Source organism: Aulostomus chinensis, chromosome 9 (assembly GCF_037954235.1).
Source record: "Aulostomus chinensis isolate RoL2024-O1b breed Wild chromosome 9, RoL_Achi_v1.0, whole genome shotgun sequence".
Taxonomy (NCBI): Eukaryota; Metazoa; Chordata; class Actinopteri; order Syngnathiformes; family Aulostomidae; genus Aulostomus; species Aulostomus chinensis.
The window spans coordinates 8,079,843-8,103,633 of record NC_141328.1 but is presented as its reverse complement, the minus strand read 5'-3'; the positions used below and the strand labels follow the sequence as shown (position 1 = coordinate 8,103,633).

Genomic DNA, 23,791 nt, shown 5'->3' with positions numbered 1-23,791 from the left:
TTTTTGTCAAGTACAAGTCACTTTTACATATAGCAGAACAGTGCATTTCTGTCTGCGTATGTATGTAATGTTAATCAGTTCTTTTTTTTTTGTTTTTTAATTTGGAAAGCAATTTTGGCTCACTGATGGCAGATTATTCTTTAAAAAAGAATGTCACTGTGAAGGCTTAAATCAAGCTTTTATTACTCAGGACAGACCGGAGAGGAAGCAGGCCACAGTACAGACGAGTAGTGATGCAACTAAACTGATGAATCATTACTCTACAAAATACTAAATTCCAGTCAACAAAATATTCTTTATTTATGCCTATTAGTTCAGACAAACAGGAGCCACCCTGAAACCGGAGAACCATTACAGTACTTTAGTTCCTTTTTGGTAGGAGATTCTCTTATATGGAAAATACACTCACGTCACAGTTTTTCTTTCACACGCACTCACAGGCAGACTATACACACATACACATACACACACACACACTCAAGAGTAACTAATGTCAGGAAATAAAAGTAACGAAAAAAATGTTAAAAGCAGACATGAATTGTTCTGTTGAAAGGAGGACAAAAAAATCCCTGCGCCCCTTTTGTTTTTATTCAAAACTCAAAATCAACTTCATTCTTAATTCGGTTTTCCTTTTATTTCCAATTTACATCAATAAGTGTAACAAAATAAAAACAAAAAAAAATGATCATGATCATAATAAAATTAATTTAAAAAATGTACACGCCCTCACACACACACAGACATCCCACCCTGGTTGTTGTTAAGTGACCCCCCTCTGAGTCCCTCGTCCAGCTTTGGTGTCTGGACTTCAGAGGAGGCCTCCAAGTAGCCCCGGTCTCCCCTGGCTCACCCGACAGCATCCCGCCTCCAGGGTGGAGTGTGAGTGTGTGGTGTGAGGCTAGTGGGAATCAAGGGTGGGGGGGCGTTTGGTGGAGAATGAATTACAGAACTCATAGCACCTTCTGAAGTGAGAGAGAGAGAGTGAGAGAGAGAGAGAGAGAGAGTGAGAGAGAAAGAGAGAGAGAGAGAGAGAGAGAGAGCAACCCAAAGCAAAGATGGCCGTTCCAATCCACCTGAAAGCAAATTTTTGGTCAGCTCAGATTTAAACTCTACATTTTCACTTTTGTTTTTCAGCGTGAGGTAGCTTTAAACAATCTGGATGACTACAATAAAATGTTTAATTCCTTCCAATTTTCAAAAATTAATTTTTTGGGTGAAATTGATGGGCATTGAAACATACATCCCAAATGTAACCTCACTTTCCAAAAAGTGTTGGTGTGCATATAAACACATGTACACACATAATGTGGAAATACATATAAAACCATCTGGTTGCTTATAAACACAGACCTTTACAACAATAGAACCAAGGCTTTATAATACACAGTAAAGGCTTTGCTCCTGCTCAAGATAGACAGGCCTGGAACACCTGGATTTGACTTACTGAGAAGATTTTATTGGTCTACATTGATTCAAAATGCCATATTAGTGTGTCAGGAGGGAAACAGGGAGGGAGCTGGAGTAGGACTGGGACAGAGGTTGTGCGGCTGTTCTGTAGTGGAAAGGGGCTTGTCTTACAAAGTGAACCCGTCCAGTCCTACCTCAACTCTGCCCATTCAGGTTAGACAATAAATAAGTGACATCAAGCCATGTTTCTGTTCTCCATAACTTGTTCGCTTGGTCCCTCTTCCTCCTGGTTCGGACTCATTCCCGTCAACAGTGGGCCATGGGAAACATGACTGGATCTCAGGAAGCGGGTTGACAGAGAATGCTGGTGAGATGTACAGATATTGCCGGTGCCCTTCAGTGCTAACATCCAGGGAGTACAACTGGAGAGCACTTCGTTGTCAGATCAATTTTCTTTATAATTTCCAGTCTTCTTTATTGTGGAAGTGTGTGTAATGTTTCATTGGTTGAGTTTATTTATTTCCTGTTACTCTGGGGGGCCATTGTGATACTCCACTTTACAAGAAGCAGACTGGGCCTACATCCAATCCGAACTCCTGATCCGCTCCTCCGATATCCATAGGAGCAATGTCCACGATTGGCAGACGGGAGGTTTTCTGTGTTTTGTACTCAAAGACAGTCTTGCCCCACCGGCCCGTATGTTTCTGTTGGTTCAGAATGGAGAGAAGTGTCAGTTTTAACATGATAAAATGACAATTATACATGTTCAAAGAATTTTTCTGGCTGTGTTTTGTCGCCTCACCTTGCAGCCATCCTCCAACACGCTGTATGTGAAGCGACTGTTGCCCTCTGCGCGGATCTCCACGTCATTGGAGCCCTGAAGCAGCAAAGACTTCTTCAGGTTGCCTGTGGCCTGGTCCATGTAGGCAACACTGTTCTTGCAGTGGTAAGTGAGGTTCTGAGATGCTTCATTGGACAGAAGCCTCAAGAAGGTCAGCTGGACACTGGCAGCGTTGGCAGCGGGACCATCCTGAGCGTAGCTGAACTGTACAACCAGAAACACAGTTTAGGTCTTACTTTAGTGTGTAGTTTTTCATTATGAGACAGAATGCTGTATGTATGCGCACTTACATGGAATCCGCCATTCATGGTCTCTCCAAACCAGATGTGTTTGCGGTCCTTGCTCTTGCTGGTCCACCAGTTCTTCTTTGGTACCTTAGCAATGCTTGAGTAGACACAGGTCTCTCCAGACTCCATGTTACAGAAGACCTTGATGGCATCAGCGGTGCTGCCAATATTGGGATCAACCCAGTAGTTACCTGCAGAGATTTAGTAAAGCAAAATAAGTACTTGTAGCTTTGGTACACTCGGGATGGAGAGAAAACTTGTATTAAATTAGGGCTTTTGTTTGGTTTTAATCAGTTACTATTATAAAATTAAGAAGCTGTCATCATACGACAGGAATGTTTGCAATAGTTTCCTACCTCTTATTCTCGTACCAATAATTACTAAAACTTAAAGCAATCATCTGTGAGCCGTATACTGATAACTCTTTTTTTTGTACCCAGGATTTTCAAGGAATTGAAGACGCAATACCCAAAGACCAGTAAGGATCACTAAAAGGCTTATAAGGCAAAAATCAAGATATAAACCTTCCCTTTTTATGACTCTCCTACTTCTTACCGCTCTTCCACTCAGGGTGGCACAGTTTGAGGTCTCTGCAGGTGCGAGCAGGATTCTTCTGGGAACCATCAGGGCTGCGCAGGTTCTCAATCTGGCTGTTCAGTGTCTTGAGTGTGGAATCAACCTCAACGTCGTGCTGCCTCAGGGAGCTGGAGGCCTCATCGGCCCTCATGTACCTGAGAGGATCAGGAGACTTCTCAGTCTGACCCAGACCAGCGAAGGCAGACATGTCGATGCCAGGGCCAGGAGGACCAGGGGGACCAGGGGGTCCGGCGTTACCGGGAGGACCCTGGATAAGTGGAAAAACAGGAAATTGCACAAGAATATGATTATAAGTATGAATAGCAAAGTAGCAGGGAAATGTATATATCACTCTCTAAGCACATACAGGGGGACCAGTTTCTCCAGAACGTCCACGAGGTCCAGGGGGTCCAATAGGGCCAAGCTGTCCATTAGAGCCATCTTTGCCAGCGGGTCCAGTTGGTCCAGGTGGTCCCTATAGAAGCAGAAATATTGTGAAAACAGTTGTAAAATCATATTTTCTCTGCTGAACTTTTTTGTTTAAAGTGTAAAACTATATTAGATATTTCCAGATCCACAAAGCATTCTGGGTAAGAAAAAATATCTGATCCACTTGCAGGTTTCTTCTATTACCCCAGTCACCTCCAGACCCTTCGACTTTTTATGCATGGAGATTATTTATATGGTGACATTTCCTTTCATGTTTCTTATCAGGCCTAGTGCTTAGCTTATCTACTGTAGATATTGCAGTCTATTTCCGATCTCAGCGGGAGTGGACGCTTCCATCTCCGTCCATCTTTCCCTCGCAGACAGTAATTACAAAATGACTCAGCTGCACATCTTATCACAGCGGTGGGTAATTAAAGCACACGGCCTTTCCTGTCCCCTGTCTTCAGCGGGTGATTGGCAAATCACAAAAAGACTAACCTGTGCCCTTTATTACCATCATATATCTACTAAGGTGGGAATTTTGTGAGAGTTTTTCTTTTATTTTGCTCTCTGTTCGTGGCTCAGTTTTCTCACTTTAGCTCCGCTTGGTCCTGCAGGTCCAGCGGATCCAGCATCTCCAGCGGGACCCTGTTAGAAATAATAAACAAATAATAACAGATTCGATGAGGACACAACACGGAAGGTGAATTACCAAGCTGGAATGAATTCTAATTGAGTTCCTTACAGGAGGTCCAGGAAGACCCTGCAGACCAGTGAATCCACGGTGACCCTTCTGTCCTCTCTCACCAGCCTCACCAGCCTCTCCCTTATCTCCACGTGGCCCTTGGGGTCCCTGGGTAAAAGGTTCCAACATTTATAGCTGCAGATATGATGCCTTCTTCTTTACCTAAGTTTAATTCTGTGGTTGCAGTGAGCTTTGATGATACTCACAGCCATTCCTCTAGCGCCAGCAGGTCCAGCAGGTCCAGCAGGTCCTTGGGCACCCTAAGGAACAAACAAGAGCATGGGTGAGATGAGAATATATCACATATCATTATGCAATAGTATTCTTTATTCCCTATTAGCCTGCAACCCTGGGGTTACTTACAGCCTCTCCTCTGTCTCCCTGCTTGCCGAGTGGTCCAACAGGTCCAGGGGCTCCGGGGGCACCGGGTGCTCCAGGGGCACCAGCAGGACCAGTGTTACCTCGCTCTCCCTACAGGAAGAGGACACAATACGATGATTCAGTTTTCATAAGTCCACAACTATCAGATCTAGAAGATGCCTCGTGTGTTTGGTTGGACTAGTTTCTCTCACCTTAAGTCCAACAGCTCCATCCCTACCAGGGGGTCCATCTGATCCAGGGGTACCCTGAAATATTGAGACGTTTATTTAATTACATTTGATTGATCAAGATGTGGGTGTTGGACATTGTATATGTATTGCAAATATCACCCTTGTTTAATTTTCTGCTCTTCATTGTTGTTGTTGTTTTGTTTTTTTTTTACCTCTCTTCCAGGCTCTCCAGAAGGTCCAGTAAGTCCAGGGGGGCCAACAGGTCCAGGGGGTCCACGGTCACCACCAGAACCAGGACCTCCCTGTTTGCCAGGCTCTCCCTAAATACAAAGGAATTATTTTCAGAATTATTAAATGTCAGGGGTTCCTCTGAGATTGAATGCCCAGGGTCATAATCCGAATCAGACCTGGATCAATCGTTTTATACACTTTTCGAAGATAAATGAAAAAAATAATGTCTCACGAAAATGAAAAATTCAAGCATTAAAACAAAAATAAATTGTAAATTCCAGGCAAACATAGTGAGATGAAGGTCTGTCTGAAGTTTCTGTATGACAAGTAAACCCTCAGCTGAGCACACTCAAAAAAAGAGGTATAAAGTTAGAAGGGGTATCCTTTTGACATATTGTACCCTTAGTTCACTTTGCACTCTCTCTGTTTGTCCAAATGTGCACCTCTGGCCTCTGGAATGCCAATATTGTACTTTTCAGGAAACAAATGTACCTCTGAGGCAACATTTTTCAAAATACCTGTAACAACAAAACTGAACCTCCATTTAAGGTGTGTGCTTTTATAAGCAATAAGGCACTTACAGAAGGTCCAGGCAGACCAGGGAAACCTCTTTCTCCACGCTGACCAGGCAAACCTACAATACCCCGAGATCCAGCCAGACCCTGAGGACCTGAAGGCCCATCAGGACCCTACATTGTCAGAAAAGAGGGAGTAGGTTATCTTTGAGGAGTTTCTCATATTGGTAAGCAATGAGTTCAAACCACAAGGGAGACTCACAGGCTGTCCATCCTCTCCAGGCTCTCCCTTTTCTCCTTGGAGCCCAGGAGGTCCACGAAGACCTCCGTCTCCTTGTCTACCTGGAAGTCCAGCATCACCTCGTGCACCCTTTGGTCCATCTTTGCCAGCGGAACCAGCAGGTCCAGCGGGGCCAGGGTTACCCTGAAATAAACAAACATAGTATTATCAGACTTGAGTGGGCGGATGGCTTCCCTACCATTGTTAGTAATGATGAAATACTCACATTAGGGCCTGGAGATCCAACTCTTCCTGCAGCACCAGGGAAACCTGTGGCACCCTGTTGATGACAACATGAGTTCAGTAAACAGGACCACTGCCAAAGCTTTATCAAATATCTCTCACTCTATTATCAATCACTCATCACGATATTGAGATCACCAGGAAAATGAACAAGCTCTGATCTCAAATGTTGAATACAGGGAACAATATTTTACATTTACTGTTGTCATATGAGCTTTTCTCAGTGTATGTCTTAATATTACCAGACTAGTTATAAGGTAATGTAGCTTGCTTGCAGTTACACTTGTTAAACTACGAGATTAAGAGAGTATCATCATCGTCTGACATCATCAATTAGAACCTTCTCTTGACCTTGTAAAGTTTTGACATTGGATCATGCAGATAAACTTAATACTATGAGAACTTAGTTGAGCTCAAATAATTTTTTTTGCAACAATGTAACTTCTATTACTGTAAAACGAGTGTCATAATTGTATTTTTACAATCCTACCTCAATACTCATTGGTGATAAATTGGCCAACTTGAAGTGACTAAAGTATATTTCAAAGTATGCTTTTGGTGTAAAACATGCAAAATATTAGCTAAATAAAATAAAGATTTTATTATGTACTATTTGAATAAAACTTTATTACTTATTAATTTTGAGTTGATATCTAACCCGTTTGAATGAAACCACAGTTTACGAGGGTGTACTCTGAAGTATACAGCAAGTAAACCTACACATATACTGTTTGTTTACACATTATGGAGTATTCATCCATTTTTTACATATATAAAAGCTGGTCTAGAGGAGTAAATTGCACAAATAGATTACATCAAAATTTTGTTGGAGGTTTTTCAGGAATGTCATGGTTTCATTTGATGGGGATAACAGAAAGGGGAGGGGGCACAGTGGTGCAGTGGTTAGCACTGTCGCCTAGCAGCAAGAAGGTTCCGGGTTCAAGTCCCTGCTTGAACATGGTGTTTTTCTGTGTGGAGTCTGCATGTTCTCCCTGTTCCTGTGTGGGTTCTCTCTGGGTACTCTGGCTTCCTCCCACAGTCCAAAGACATCAAGAGGGGACGAGGCTGATTGATACTCTAAATTGACCGTAGGTGTGGCTGTGAGTGTGAATGGTTGTCTGTCTCTATGTGGTGGCCCTGCGATGGACTGGTGACCTGTCCAGGGTGATGCTTCTCATCTGAAGGCTGCTGGGATAGGCTCCAGCCCCCCTGCAACCCTCAACAGGATAAGAGGTAGAAAAAGGATGGATGGTTGGAATAGAAAGGGGAATGATTTGGAGTCCATTCACTATCCTATAAGTCTTACATTGTAAATACTATGAATTGTACTATAAGTGAAGTTAGAGGCACACTGATCAGTCAAAACATTAAAAATAGTGACAAGTTAGCATGGAGTATAATACAACAGTCAATCCTTTCTTTTTAATGCTTCTAATTATAATAAAATATTAAATCATTTGTAGTGTTCTTGAACTGTACAGGGTTTATAATAAGGGGTGCTCTTAATGTTTTCTCCATCCTCGTCATATGAATTAGGGCACCAATTAGGAAGAAGTACAAGCCAAATAGCACACTATAACAAACTTTTTTAAAGGGCTGATTTGTATGAGATCAAACACATTCTCTATTACTGCCAATTGGACGCTGCACTATCAGCTTGTCTTCGGAGTCCATCCATCCATTTTCTATACTGCTTATACCGTTGGGGGTTGCTGGGGTGGGGGGGCTGGAGCCTATCCCAGCTGACAATGGGTGAGAGGCGGGGTTCAACCTGGAGGACGGGTTGCCAGTACATCAGGAAAAATTTGGGCCTCAGTATCTTGCTCAAGGATACTTCAGCATGGTCACCGAGGGAAGTGAGGATTGAACCAGTGACACTTTGGTTGCTATGGCCACTCCACTTCTGAGCAATGCCACCCCCCTTGTCTTCAGAATCAAAGTTTCCATTTAACCCTTCACCTTTACAGCTAACTCAAGAGTCTAAAATGTGGGATACTCCTACCTTTAGTGAGTACTTTGGATTACTGCAAGTGTGTGTGTGTGTGTGTGTGTGTGTGTGTGTGTGTGTGTGTGTGTGTGTGTGTGTGTGTGTGTGTGTGTGTGTGTGAGGATATCAGCATGAACTATTGAAAAATAATTCTGCTATAAGCCCAATAAAAATGTCAATCTAAGTTTGATAAACTATTTTCTATGTCCTATTTGTAGTGAAAATTGATTTGCGCATATTAAATAAAGAAAATTGTCAGACTGGATTTAGAAAAAAAAACATGTTACCCTAAATGCAAGTTAATAATTAAATTATTATTAAAAAGATGCTTTTCACTATAGCTACAATGTTATCTTAATTTAAAAGCATGACAATGAAAAAAAAAAGGATTTGCACTGAATTTGTGATCAATTGTAAATGTGATATCTGAAAAAGGTTTTTTTCAGGTCAAAGGTTATTACTATACAAATCAGACACTGTTAGCATATACATTTATGTCTGAGAAGATCCAAGTAGAATATTGAACATATAAAGAAATTACACCATTACTAAGTTGATTTCTGTATTGTTAACCTTCTGTACTTGCTTTCTACAATCAATCAATCTGGTGATGTCTCTCATTTAATTAATACCTGTCTTCAAAATAGCTTTGTGTTGCCAAATCAATAAATTACTTATTGACTATCACAGAGGACAAAGAATAACAGTAAGTCCAACAAAATTTAGAAGCTTAAATAGAGTGTATGGTATTTTTGGTTGAAAATGTGACCTATTTTAATGTGATTATCAAACTTATTGCAGTATCAATTAATTAATAAGATTACTTAAGTGTTTTAAGTGATATTGATATTATTGCCCTAAAATTAAATCGTCAAATCTGTTATTAACAGAATTAAATCAAATTATGAATGTCCAAAACACATGTCAAATAATATGTGGATTTTTTTTTTCCATCTTGTGTTGGGTGATGGTTTGTTGGCTTATAGGTCACTTACAGGAGCTCCCTGAGCACCACGTGCTCCTTTAGGTCCAGATACACCAGTTGGTCCCTAAAAAAAGAAATGTAGTTTAAAATCTTCATTGGACATATGGATGTCAAGCATTATTGTGGGCCCCAGGTCAAGTACCCACCACAGGTCCAGGAGCCCCAGAAGGTCCCTGAGGTCCAGGAGCACCAGCTTCTCCTTTCTGTCCAGACTCACCAAGCTCTCCCTTAGCACCAGGCTGACCATCTGCACCCTGGATGTTTGAAACAGAACATCAGCACTGGGTCAGTGACACAGAGTGAAGAAACTAAATTTGTTATTAAGTAATTATATTTGAAGACATTTGCTTACAGGAGGTCCAGCAAAGCCAGCAGGCCCAGGAGGACCAACCTCACCACGGTCACCCTGCAGGAGGATAGGAGAGCTGGTGAGTGCACGCTTGATGTTGTTTGATTTGAACAGTTGCGTATTTGTAGTTGAATATTCTTTTCAGAAATTATGATTATTATATTTTTGTTCAAATCATCCCAACAAAGACTACTGTAAGTGTATTACTCCTTGAAACCCTCTCCAGCACAAGTGGTGTAGACATGGAATGTTCTCCCTCAATATTCATATAATATATCAAGTTCAAGTTGTTTGGTTACAAGCAAAAGCCACTATAGGAAATGTTCTGTTTGCTTACAGCTTGGTTATCAAAATGTATGTCAGGTTAAAAATCTGAACTTGATCACTGCTCCACAGAGGATGCGTTAAATGAGGAGCATAAATGTAGTTTTATCTATGACGATATGGACCTCCTCCTCCTCATCATCATCATGAATAATTAGCGATAAAAGAAGATCAAGACATCCCTGTTCCGACAACATTATGTCCTCTCCATATATTTTTTTTATGATAATGCTAACTTTTTGATATTAACAGTACTGGATATTAAGTCTTTTTACATTTGGGTCAAGTAGATCAAAAATATCAAGGTTTGTATTAGTATTTCAATAATTATGAGTACGAATTCACCTTAATTACTGAGAGCACATATGAGTTTGTGTTTTTTTTAATCACAAATCACATCAGCTGAACAAATTTGATGTACAATGCTCATATGGCGTTCAGGAAATAATAGGAAAAAATAACTTACAGGAGCACCGCGAGTGCCGGGAGCACCATTAGGTCCAGAGGGTCCAGTCTCCCCCTGGAATAGAAGAGATTAATATAAATGTTTGTGTATAGAGTGGTTAAAATTGGGCTTTGATTCTTTCCAACTCAACTGATAATCATTTTACCTTGGCACCGTTGGGTCCAGCTGGGCCAGGAGGACCAATGGGGCCAGTCAAACCCTGAGAATAAAAAGAATCAAGTTTGGGTTTCAGTGAATGTCACACTTTTAGTTTGATGGCAGCCGATGGCACATCACTGTTATGGCTAGAGACAAAAAGTAAAAAATTGGAATTCATTCCAAACTCACTCTGGAACCATCTTTTCCAGGAGCTCCTTCAGGTCCCTTTGCTCCATTATCACCCTGATGGAGAAAGAGAAAATATCTGACTACCAAGTTGTACCATATATCTATCACATTGGGAACTTTGATGCATATCATGTCAAACATCATAAGAGAAACATTTGTTAACTCACTCTGTCTCCCTTAGGTCCTGGGATGCCACCAGCTCCTCTCTCTCCAGGCATACCTTGAAGCCCAGGGGGTCCCTGGCTTCCAGGGGCTCCAGCTGGTCCAATGGCTCCCTGAATCAGGATTAAAGGACATGTCAATCAAATGTTGCTATGTCTGCTACTGCATTTTCAAACTTAACATGAGCATTCACATGCTAGCCCTCATTCTGTGGGCCTCAGCAAAAGTCATGATGCTATATACATACATATGCTGTCAAAATCTTAACACAAGTCCTAATAAACTTTCACATTCTCTCTTTGTGTATTCTTAACAGTTTTAATGAGCATCATGTTGGCACTTTTCATTGTTAAATAAGTAAGAAAATCATTTTTGAAAGGACAGTAGGCCGTTCTCACAGCAGCTATACTGACACATCATTGAAGGACAAACAGAGATGGAATTAATATTAGTTATAATGGTTCTGTTCCATTGTGGGCAGGCTCCTTGGTCTTATCCATGCGGGATCAATGTAAGACTAGCCCACTACATACAGCAGGACCACAGCTATCTTTTTTCATTTACTTCTTCACTGACATGGCTATGACGTGTGAAAAGGACCTAAAAGTCATAATTCTGATTTTTTAAATGTTAAAGGCCAATTAATGAACATCTTGATGACATTGACCAATACCACTGAGATAATATTCCTGAGGAGGTAGTTTCATCATCATGATGAGTGAAAACCTGTTGCTAACTCGACATATCTCATATCTTTTTCAGAATCATCGACCGACCTTGGGTCCATCAGTTCCGGGTGTTCCAGGAAGTCCACGAGGTCCCTGAAGACCCTGAGGACCAGCACCACCTCTCTCACCAGGGAAACCACGTTCACCCTTTTAGAAAACAAAAAAGATATTGAATGAGAAACAATTAATAATAGCAATTTATCAGCATGTTAAGATGGTTAATTCAAGGTCTCGATGTTTGAATCCAAAAACATAGATTAGGATCAAAGTATTAAGTGTATATGACACAAGCACATGTAACACACTAATGGTATTCTTTGCTATGAAATTAGTGTTAATGAAAACATGAGGTTGAAACATTGAGACTCACTCTAGGTCCAACAGCACCAGGAGCTCCGGCTTCTCCAGGAACACCCTGCAGAGAGAGAAATGGAATAATTATATGTTCAAAAACATTTTAAGACTGTGGAGATTTAATCGTTAGTCCTACTGTGACAAAACATCCAGTGTTGCAATGTGATGCAATGACCATTCTGCAACAGTACTGACATTATACAGATGAAATATAAAATTTAAGCTACTTATGCTTTCATTTCCTGTCCATGACCACAGAGATATTTATTTATGGACTGAGTTTGAAAGGCAAAATGGAAACGCATTCTATACTGGTTTACATGATCAAGATGCTTAATATTGGAAAAATATATACAAGTGGATTTATATATATATAAAAAAACAACATTCCACATCTTTGGTCCAGTATCTTAAGAAAAATGTACAGATTAAAGGTCAATCTAAAATGGAAAAAAATACATCAAAAAGAGAGAATAGAGACCACAGTGAAGGCTGTAAACTGGAAGATTCTAGAGACTCAAGAGAGTTGATTGATGCTTAACTGACTGAACTGAACTAAATATGACATTTTTTTAATCTTTTTGAACCAAGAGCTGTTTTTAAGACCCATGGCATGGTTATCTCACATATAGGCCATGTATATGATTAATATAGACCACATGACATTGTTATTTGACCAGAAATGTTCTGTTAGTCAGAAATATTATTATTTTTCTCCAGGCAGTAGTGTGAACACACTAGAACACTGCCAATTTGTTTGAGTCAAAAAAAAAAGAAAAGAAAAGGCAACAAAAAACACCAACACAGATTTAGCGGGAAATTATGCAAAAGTTGAACAGAAACAACTCTCACCTGGTCTCCAGGTTTTCCACCCTCTCCGGGGGCACCAGATGGTCCAGGAAGACCCTGTTATAACAAAAAAAAAACAATTGATAAGTTGTATGTATATATATAGATTATTGTAAATTGTATTGTCATATCTAATTATCATCTAGAATGTATATTGATCTTACTATGGTTAATATTTGGGGAATGAATAAATTGTATTCCATGTTTTGTTCTCAATTTGAATCCGGGGTTTGATTGATAAACCTACCTGGAAGCCAGAAGGTCCGGGCTGTCCTTGCTCTCCTCTCTCTCCAGCAGGTCCCTATAAACCCAAACACAGCTGATCAGAGGAGAGTGAAGACAAGTGATATCTATAGTCTACACTGGAATGTAAAAGAAATATCACAGCAGGTGAAGTCAAAATGTTTCACTAAAATACTCACAGCAGGGCCAGGAGGTCCAGAAGCACCAGTCTCACCATCTTTTCCAGGCAGACCCTGTTTAGAGAGGAATGGTTGAATGATGAGAAGTGTTCTGGGAACATAAGAAATACATTATTGAGTTTTGAAGGAGCTATTTTTGGGAGAAAATGTACTCACTCTCAGACCAGGGCGACCCACAAGACCCTTCTCTCCTGATTTTCCTGGTTCACCCTGTTGAGGACAAACCACAATTGATCATCTTTGAGTGCTGCTGAACAGCTCTGTTACCTGGCTTGTGTTAAAGACATGGATCTACTGCATTTAGACTGTACATAATCAGGTGTTCCTGCTGTGTATATTAGCGAAGACTTTCCTATTTTTTTATTCTTATCTAAGACACTTACATTGGCTCCCTTTGGTCCAGGGAATCCCATTACTCCTGGCTGTCCACGGGCTCCCTGAGGACCAGGGGGGCCAGGGCGACCATCCTCACCAGGGGCACCCTATTGAATACACAAAAAGAAAACAGACCTGAAAAAAAGATTCTGATAAAGTAATTAATCACTCTATATGATTCAATGCTTTCCTCCATGTCCATGCTTTTCCTTTCTTATGTCTATTTAGGAGTTTGTTTTTTTGAGGTAAAGCTCATGATGTAACATTTTTGGAGGAATAACGCTGCAGTACAATTAGTATTGCTTGTATTGTACTGCTGTTTTCTATTTATCCGTAATCTTTCCTGTTTTTTATGTATATTTGATGCCATTGGTAGTGAAGCAGACTGGAAACATGGTGAGAGACAGCAAAAGACTGGTTTGCAATGTAGATATTCCAATTTATGAGATAAAAAATGAACTCACAGAAGGTCCAACTTTGCCTTGAGGACCAGCATCTCCGGGACGACCAGTAAGACCCTGAAAAAGGTACAAAATTTTAGATATTGGCAGGATCATTCTCTAAGAGGGAAAGATGTTAACATTTCATCATGATTTTAGGCCAAGAAGACTTTTGTCTGGGCAGGAAATAAATGAAACTGCAGCACTTACCCTGGCTCCGGGGAGGCCAGACTCTCCTGTACGTCCAGGGTCACCAGTAGCACCTTTAGGCCCAGCAGCACCAGGAACACCACGGTCACCAGGGGCACCCTAAATAAAAAAACACAAGGAGCCAGTTACCATGACAAATGGAATCAGGTTCTTTCAATTTCATTGAATAGCACAAATAATGCTTCTACTTGCATCACTCACATCCAGATTTACACAGAACCCACCTTAGCACCTGCAAGACCATCCTGACCTGGGAAACCACGGTTACCAGGAGCTCCCTGAAAGGATAATCAAATATAGGATTAGAAAATCCATAAAATAGCAACTGATCATAATGTAACTTTTTAAACAAAAACCCTCAGATTACTTACTCTCTCTCCTGGAGGTCCGTTTGGTCCAGCAGCTCCAGGCTCACCCCTAGCACCCCTCTTTCCTTCTTCGCCGGCGGGGCCAGGTGCACCTTGAGGACCAGCAGGGCCCTGGGAAAATCCAAAGTTGACAGTAAGTCATTTCTAAATCTTAAAGTTGTTTCACATTGTTTTTATGGTATGCTTCCCATATTGCTCAATGTTCAGTGAAGTCAAGTTAAAAAATAAGCCACTTACAAGTTCTCCTTTGGGTCCAGCTTCACCTTTGAATCCAGGAAGACCAGGGTCACCCTACACATGGCAAGAGAAGAGATGGCCTCCATAATCAATAGCCATGACATGAGCTACTATGACTGAGTTTCACAGATACTCAGATTATTCTCAAGTGACTCACAGACTGTCCCTTGGGGCCAAGAGGTCCTGTTGCTCCCTGTGGTCCAGGGGGACCACGGGGACCAGGGAAACCAGGAGCACCAGCAATTCCAGGGGCGCCCTTGAATGAAAGGAATAAAACAACATCAAAATAAAGTAAAACAGCAATATAGAATAAATAGAGCTGTAAGACCATGACGAAAACTAGTGGACTTACAGCAGATCCTTTAGCTCCAGGAATTCCATCAGTTCCAGGGTTACCCTAGAAATATAAAGAGCATCAGCAGAATAACAAAGACACTAATGCCTAAATAAAATCAATTGAAGTGTTGAAAATGAGGGAGGGTGATGACAAACCGATGCTCCAGCAGGTCCGGGAGATCCGGGGGTACCACCCTCTCCACGGGGACCCTGCTGGCCTTCTGCTCCACGGGCTCCAGTAGGACCAGCTTCTCCCTGAAAAAGAGTCAAGAATTGTTTCAATAACAGGCAGAAACATACATTAAATCAGTTTGTTAGCTTATGATGGCAAAATTTGGACCTGTATGTATTGTTCAGATGAGGTGTGTTTGGTACATTAGCATAAATATTTATCAATTAATTTATCAACAATGTTACATAGTAGAACATGAGAAGAAGAATTCACTTGGAAGAAGGATAAAAACTGAAGAAACTATTCATGTCATCACCAGGATTTTATATCACATTTCCATGCTCAAAATGATACAGTAAAGAACCAATCCAGGATAAAATGTTCCACACAAACCTTGGCTCCTGGGGATCCTGGGAAACCAGGAGCTCCAGCAGGACCAACAGGCCCCTGAAGACAGAATGAAAATCTTCAGGTTAGGGTTCATGTCTGCTGAGAAATTTCTTGCTGTGTAATCAATTGCAGGGTGGATAGAGATAACTATGATACATACAGGTGGACCAGCAGGACCAGGCAAGCCATCATTTCCACGTGCTCCCTGTGGAGGACAGACAGGATGGTCAGGTGCAAAAGTGACACAGAAGACACAGGGGACACGAATGAATTATTACTTTCCAAAGAATTCAAGGCTTAAATAAAGCAGCAAAAACTGAATAGAAACAGATGCAAGACTCACTGCAGCACCAGCAGCTCCAGGACGTCCTCTCTCGCCAGGCAGACCACGTGGGCCCTAATACAGAACAGAACATGAACTTGATCAGGTTTTCATTATGGAGCCTAATGTGAAAATGGTGCTATTTTCTTTTGTCATCCTCATAACATTGTCAAAAGAAAGCAGAATGATGTAGAGTTGAATCTGAAGAGGGAACTCACCATGGGTCCAGGGGCACCATTCTCTCCAGCAGCACCAGCCTCACCCTGATAAGAACAGAGAACATGAACAAGACAGGTTAAAAATGAAAACTGGAAAAAATGAAAACTGGATGTTCTTTTGCATGTCGTGCTTTTACCTTGGCTCCTGCAGCACCCGTCTCTCCCTTAGCTCCATCCAGACCAGGGTGACCCTGCAGAGAGAGAGGTAGAAGAGTTTACCAGATAGTCCTCAGGTGAGCAGCTATGACCAGTATGTAGTGATGATAAAACACCCACTCTGTGTCCTTTGATTCCAGGAAGGCCAGGAGTTCCAGGGAATCCACGAGCTCCCTGAAATAAAAAGACAACAATATATAAGGGACAGCTACTTTATCAGTCTAAATTTCCTATGATGACATGAACACACTCCTGGAGTTAACAGAAGGTGACAGGATCATTTATTCACTCACTTGAGGCCCAGCAGGTCCACGCTCACCAGATTTTCCAGGTTTGCCAGCTTCACCCTGGAAACAGGAAGGACGTTGAAGGATTATTTATGAAAGCAGTGTAGTTGCACTACAGAGTAAAACTGCAGTGCTTCTTACTGGTGGACACAGTATATGCAGCTTGTCTGTTGCAAATATTCATCATTCGCAGTAAAGGTAGACAGTGTGTGATGGTGAAAAATACAGTTCATGCTAGGATACCAGGATGATATAAGAAACTAAGTAATAGGAAATGACTGTGGTTTACAATGTAAACTTATAGAAGGGACTTCATTTAGTTGCAGGTTGCAGGCTTATGTGCTGAGTCAGATTGTGCTGCAGAAATTTATCAAATAATTGGACATAGATGAAGCCTTCAGCCTTACATCACTTCCTGGTTTTCCAGAAGGTCCAGGTGGTCCACGAGGTCCCATTGCTCCCTGTTGTCAAACAAGGTAAAAGAAGTCTTTAGAGGTAGTTAACAACTTGCTCCATGAAGACATGAATACTTAAAACTTAGCTCCAGTTAAATGTGAAGGTAACAGTGATGAACAAATTGTTTAAAGATAAGACACTTTAACAATATGATGCTGAGAAGGCGCTTCTGGTAAATCCTAAATGTGAGAGATATACTCTCCATGCTTGACACACAGATTCATTTTGGGATGCTTGTGTTAATACTTACAGCAGGACCAGGCTCTCCTGCCTCTCCAGGGCCACCTTGGAAACCTTGTGGTCCCTATAAAAACAATAACAGTAGATTAGGATTTTTGTTTCTCATTAGCAGACCAAGTATAAAGAGGAAAAACACTGTTGTGCTGTGATGGATAGATGTACTTACAGGAGCTCCAGTAGGTCCAGGAGGACCACGAGGACCCATAGGACCCTGCAAGAGAAAAAAAAACAAAAAAACAAAAACAAACATTGAGTTGAATTGAATTTACTTGCTATTTATTGAATTTACTTGGTATTTATTTGAATTGAATTCACCTGGTGTTCATTTTACCACAGGGTTATACATTGATAATTGGAATAAAGAGCTAGACATCCACTGCAGCAACAGTGATGTAAAATACAAGGTAAGTGCTATTTGGGCTAAGAGGATTTAAGGAAAACTTACCTATGTTTGAAGGTTTGTTAATACCTCACCTACAAAGCCTCTACATCACCTCTAGAGCAAATTCTTGTCCATACTAAATTGTATTGAGTGTGGTTTGTGAGTGCATATTTTAAGGGCTTCATATACAATTGCATGTGTTAGGAATTTGAAATTCTAATCATTGCCAACAGTAGCTTTTGACACACTATATATTTTTGCATTGCAGTGAAACTACTTACCCACAAGGTAGCAGCATTGCAAAGCTCTCAGTGAACATTCAGAGCAGCAGCAGCCAACTTCAGAGTACTGACGATGTATCATTGTAACAGCTAATGTTCTATATTTTAAACATGTCCACTTATATTGCAGTATGGAGCGACTGCACTTACCATTGGTCCCTGCATCACACCCATCTGAGCGCCTCCAGCCTTCTCATCAAAGCCTGTAGCCATCTGAGCAGCAAAGTTCTGTAAAACAAAGAAACCAGACAGGAAATGAGCATCATCGTATCCAGTTTATTCTGTCAAGTGGGACATCGCACATGTTACAAAATGGTTGAAGTTAGCATTGAAGAGAATATCTTCCTGCACCTGCTCCCCCATAAAGTTTGTTAGTTAAAATTTATCATTTTCCTCGACGACTAGAGCAGTGGGCTAAACTTCTGTGCCTTTTGTCATTTCTGTCAATTTTTGTTTCATAATTTCCTGTCAGTAATCTTTGATAAAGGAAATATTTCTTTCAACCCATTTTTATCCTGTACTTTACTAAACACAACTAACACAAAGTCACTGATTTCAATACACAGAAACTGTTTGTAAAGTTTTATCTGCATTTTTTTTATCAAGTGTTGCTTTTGTTAATCAGAACGTGTTTCACTGCAGTTTTTTGTAGTAAGAGGGTCATATTATAGTGTTGGTACTTAATCTTGGGGAAAGAAAGAAGACTTTTGACATGCTACAGATGTGCCCTTAGACTCACCCCACCAAGCCCTGGTGGTCCAGGTGGTCCAGGTGGGCCAGAGGGTCCAGGGTTTCCAGGGGTGCCAGGCTCACCATCTCTTCCTCGAGGTCCAGGATTTCCCTAGGGAAAAAAGGGAGGGAATTTGCTCTAAGTCATGTGTAACAGGAGGGATTTAAGAAGATTTGAGATCATGACTCATTACAAAGAGAAAAGGCTACCTTCCAGGTGTGACAAACCACTGTGTTTGTGTGACATCACTACATTGAATGTTAACAAATAATTCTCCATCATATGATTCTGGCTACCCTCCACATGGGTAATGCTTTCCTCTTGAGTCTTTTTCAACAAAACATTTACAAAGAAGTGTCATGTTGGATGCTTTATGATTACATGATTAAATCTGCATATTAGAACACGCACGCACGCGCACACACACACACACACACACACACACACACACACACACACACACACACACACACACACACATACACACATTCACACACACTGCTTGCACAATTACAAAAATGATTAGAATTGTCGTTGATTGACCCAAAACTTAATGGCCCATTGTAGTGAAGCGCTATTATCACATGAACGCATTAATGTAGGAGTTTCTAATGAAAAATGGACAGAGAATCAGTGGTAGAACCTTGCAGTGTCTCTCACCTTGTCACCCTTTGCGCCAGCTGGTCCACGTGGTCCTTGTTCACCTGGGGGGCCCTGAAAAAGCAGGGATATTTGTTTCAGCAACATTCACAGTATGGCTAAAACACCTATAATATAATATAATATAATATAATATAATATAATATAATATGATATGATATGATATGATATGATATGATATGATATGATATGATATGATATGATATAATATAATATAATATAATGTTTTCATAATAATTTCCTGGATACATTGATAGAGGATGTAGTATTTACCATAGGGCCTGATGGTCCTTTTGGTCCTACAACCTGGTGAAAAAGATAAAAATGAAACTTTACAACAAGAACAATCAGGTTGTGTCACATTCTCAAAATTTTTATAGGTGGGCAAGAAGCTCAAACACAATCTGATGAGGATTTCATTTGACAGGGTAAGTTTTGGAAAAACATCACCTCTTCTTAACCTCTGCTTTGTTCACCTGACATGTGTTCTTACAGGAAAGTTGCTGAGAGGATCTAAGAGGATTTGATCGGGTTCATTATGTCCAAGGAATGCAGGATTTTGCTCAATTAATAAAGGGTCTAACAAGGCATTGTGGGAGATAATCTATAATTAGTGCAGTTTTCATCCAGGGAGTTGTTTAGAATTCACAGAAAGTGGGATAACCAAAATTAAAAACAATACTTACTTTGTGGGCAAGATACAAAAAAAAGAGCAACTTCAACAAAACGAGGGAAAACAATGAAGGTGCATCGTGTTGGGGATAAATATGTGCATAAATGACAATAATTAGCATTAAAAGTTCAAAACAATCCCATTGTTCGACGCCATTTCAGCATCAGTAAGTTGAGAGTGGTTTATGTTTAGCATGAGAGTTTATTTCAAGCATTAAACATCCAAAGTCAGTTTAGAGGAGTCCTACTTACATCTGCAATCTCTCCTGGTTCACCCTTCTGGCCCTGAATGATGAAAAGAAACATCAGTGTTTCATGTTTCAAATTTATATTTGCAGCATTTTTGTATGGTAATTTGTTGTACACATGAATAACAATATTAACACACTGCCTCACCTTAGCACCGATAGTCTCTAATGTTGGTGATGGAGGGATGAGAGAAGAAAAAGAACAACATTAAAGGGGTAAATACATAAAAGACTCTTCATTGATTAGAATTCTAATAGTAGTGGAAAAGATGACCTGTAAAAAATCTGATGATTCTGCATTGATAACAAACGAACCCAAAGAATCCACTTAGATTATATTCATAATTAGGAAGCTGAAGCAGAAGCAAGCGTGGACTAAGAGATGTGGATGAGAATGTTTTGATACAATCACTGAAGCACAACGTGAAAGCATTTAATTATAAAGTAAGCAACTTGAAATAGCTGCAGTAAAACTGGTGTCCAATGAACATAACAGGGAAAGGGACACCTTGAGGAGCAGTAAGTTGTTTTGAAAGTTGTTCAACCATATTTTTTGGAACTTGTTACTTGAAACTTAAAGGCCTTACTCTTCAGGTGCTGTGATGTCACCAAATACTTTGAGATGCCTTCTTGAATATAAAATCACATCTATAGGTATCATATTCTTAAAAAAATAAAATCAATTTGGTTAGGGGATTGTCATGATTATGAAAGGGAAGTTTACGAGAGCCACTTGGTCAGCATATTGTATCTAGCCTTGACATGAGGCCTAAACAATAAAATGCTGAATCACTTTTATTGAAGGACTTTGAAAGTGTCAAATATGCTAATTCTCAGAAAGAATTAAGTGATACATCTCAGTCACAAGTTAAGATAAGCAGGAGCATCTCTACTGGCATGGAAAAAAACCAGACAACAAATCTCAGAATTCATCCAATATCACATGGAAAATACTTCCACTGGGAGAAAGAGACAAGTGATAATGTTGTTTATCTGGTGTCAATCCAAGCCAAGTATGCTGAAGGCCACTTTAGAATGGGGAGCGTCCAGAGCATAAAATCATAAAACTAAAATGTTTCATGATTATAACACTCAATTATTGAGGCCCTGATCAAGCATTTGGATAACGAGGTGTTCCCCATTCAAAAGTGTTAGCCAGGGTGAGATAAATGCAGGCTAAAAGAGTAATTTATTTATGGGTGTGTGAATAAATAAATTACAACCAATGGGGGCACTGGCATCAGCCGGGCAGATGGGACAGCACTCTCCAGATGGGATGATAGGGTTGGCACACTCTTTGATCTCCTCGCAGATTATCTCATCACACAGAACCGCTCCGCTGTCACACACACAGATTCGACACGGCTCTGGCTTCCACACATCCTTATCATTATAGGGCTGGCCATCCTGGATGCAGCCACCTGCCTCCTCTGTGGTGACCAGCAGGGGGGTGTGTGGCAGGTGGGCAAAGGGAAGAGACAGGGCGGGTTGGTTCAGGAAAGTTAGAAAGGGAAAGGCATTTGATGTTATTGCAAATGTTATAAAATAAGTATTTTAAGGAAAGGAAGTGGGAATAAGAGGATGTAAGGGGGCGAGGAAGAAGGAGGAGTAAGTACAGTTTAAGGTAAGATGGAGGCGGAGTGATAAGTAAGAGTAGGGGAGGGGCATTGAAGGAGGAAGGAAAACGATTAAAGTTATCCTGCAACAAATGAAAGCTCTGAAATTTTATTAGGTCATGCAAATTATACAGTATTTCATGTCAACAGCATAACAACTGTATAGAACATAAATGATTATATGATTTCAATGAACATGGAACAGGAGGCCTTGCTTCTTTGATGCTCATGAACAGGTGCTGCTTTGACCCAAAAATACACTTTGGTGAATCTGTCGCTGAAGAGCACAACTATAATTTACAAGTTTTAAATATAACTGATGTTGGGAAAAATGGCAAGAAAACACTGTAACTCCAAATTAGAATTTCATAGTTGCATAAAATGTTATGTCAACAAGAGGCACAGTTAACTGTTGTGCCTGAGGTATTTCACATTTTTTGTCTGAGTATGTTTAATCTGTTGGGCCTGCTCTGCTGCTCGTATGAATGAAGCCCTCTCACAGGGATACTGTGCCCAATTGACAAGCTGCTGCCTTAAGTAAACAGGGGGTCTCACCGAATTTCTCCATCTGGATCCCATAGCTGTGTCAAGTACTAGCACAAACACAGTGCAGAATTAAGAATGGGCAAATTGTTTGGCTGGGCCTTGTACTTATTTGTTTTTTCAGCATATTGGAGAAAGTGGTACTTTGCATGTGTATGTACCATTTGTACCATACCACACAGAAAAGAAAAAAAACAAAACCTCTGTATTAAACATAACTTTTGAGTTAGCCAAGAAGAGAGGCAGTTGAGGCATTAAATAGACAAGAACTTCATTTAAAGTCCTTTGCTATAAATACACCAAGACCCTCATCTGTTGACCCCCTGCTGTGCACCATGTCCTACTGAGCTAATAACTGCCACTGCCTGACTGCTACCCTTTGAGCCTGCCAGTCTGGGGTCAAGCACTGCCCGACCCTGTCACTTCACATCACAAAAACACACTTTCGGCTTCAGAGAAACCCTACGTTAACACTTCATGTCTTAAACACAATTAAACTCCCTGATTTTTTTTCATAAAACTGTCTGAAAATTAAATCCTAAGCAATTCCCGCTAAATAATAAAAGATATAGGGCATCAAGACCCTCTATGAAGAAGATTTGCTGTTCAAAAGTGACTCAGCAGTTAGTGTTAACACAGCAGGAAGGCTGGGTGGCTGGACTCAGGTGAAGACAAATCAATGCTTGTTCACCTGGTGCTCCATCCCTCACAGATGTGCCTTGACATCCTCACCTATCCTACAAAGAGAAATGAACTGGAATTCTTGGAATGGCCATTGTCTAATTGATAATGTGCACTTATACTGTACCCTCTGGAACATTTGAAAACTGTTAAAGATGTAACTGGCAAAATGAACAGCACAGCACAGCACAAAGAAAATCTTAGAGTTTTCATTTGACTACATATCAGTCACAACTGGAAAATAGATTTTCTAATTTTTTGTCTTAAACTTCAGGTAGAGAACAAAAAGTCAACATCATAGAAACAATCCCTTTTTTTGCAAGTAACAAGACAAAAGTCAAGAAAAACTGCACAACTTACGGTCATCCTCTTCTTGACATCTGACCAGGGATAGTAAAACAACTTGGGATGCTACAAGTAGCAGAACAGTCCTTGAGTCCACAAAGCTGAACATGTCTAAATGCTAGACATGCAAGAGCTTGGGTAAGAAATGAGGGGATGGAGGAGACTTTCAGTCAGTGCTGTGTTAAGTGTGTGTTCCCAGAGACCAATGGCACCATGCAGTCAAACCCTCCAAATTCTAAGTGGAATCCAACGCGGGGCCCCAGCTGGCACTCTGCACCCACCGCGTCAGGGCAAGCACCGCGGTTTTATGTCCACTGTGCCTTGTATGGATCTTCGTATATTCCAAAATGCCAGTCCTTCCCCCAGAC

General features: G+C 40.7%; 1 protein-coding gene across 2 annotated transcripts; it reads right to left on the bottom strand.

The window, feature by feature from the left end:
- Positions 1–191: 191 nt before the first annotated feature.
- On the bottom strand, positions 192–23,791 carry col2a1a (collagen, type II, alpha 1a). Of its 2 annotated transcripts, XM_086213505.1 has the most exons (54): positions 23,439–23,791; positions 21,462–21,668; positions 20,387–20,403; positions 20,243–20,275; positions 19,592–19,624; positions 19,319–19,372; positions 18,668–18,769; positions 18,079–18,156; positions 17,432–17,476; positions 17,276–17,329; positions 16,977–17,030; positions 16,576–16,629; positions 16,403–16,456; positions 16,264–16,317; positions 16,127–16,171; positions 15,930–15,983; positions 15,747–15,791; positions 15,590–15,643; positions 15,181–15,279; positions 15,041–15,085; positions 14,846–14,944; positions 14,689–14,742; positions 14,455–14,562; positions 14,308–14,361; positions 14,084–14,182; positions 13,898–13,951; positions 13,442–13,540; positions 13,215–13,268; positions 13,059–13,112; positions 12,884–12,937; positions 12,640–12,693; positions 11,804–11,848; positions 11,482–11,580; positions 10,711–10,818; positions 10,544–10,597; positions 10,362–10,415; positions 10,217–10,270; positions 9,430–9,483; positions 9,224–9,331; positions 9,088–9,141; positions 6,089–6,142; positions 5,845–6,006; positions 5,649–5,756; positions 5,049–5,156; positions 4,858–4,911; positions 4,649–4,756; positions 4,492–4,545; positions 4,286–4,393; positions 4,135–4,188; positions 3,479–3,586; positions 3,091–3,379; positions 2,539–2,726; positions 2,210–2,452; positions 192–2,111 (listed from the first exon to the last, which is right to left on the bottom strand). In XM_086213505.1, the coding sequence occupies exons 1-54, from the start codon at positions 23,530–23,532 to the stop codon at positions 1,965–1,967; spliced, it is 4,473 nt and encodes a 1,490-aa protein (XP_086069631.1). In that variant the 5' UTR covers positions 23,533–23,791; the 3' UTR covers positions 192–1,964. The 2 variants fall into 2 exon arrangements, with proteins under 2 accessions (XP_086069631.1, XP_086069632.1); XM_086213506.1 differs by lacking the exon at positions 21,462–21,668.

Excerpts from the sequence above, each read along its gene's own strand:
- col2a1a (XM_086213505.1), bottom strand. The coding sequence starts at position 23,532 with ATGTTCAGCTTTGTGGACTCAAGGACTGTTCTGCTACTTGTAGCATCC. Across the intron at positions 13,113-13,214 it reads TGGGTCGCCCTGGTCTGAGA|GGTCTGCCTGGAAAAGATGG; the intron begins GTGAGTACATTT and ends CTCTCTAAACAG. Across the intron at positions 2,112-2,209 it reads TGTTGGAGGATGGCTGCAAG|AAACATACGGGCCGGTGGGG; the intron begins GTGAGGCGACAA and ends CTGAACCAACAG.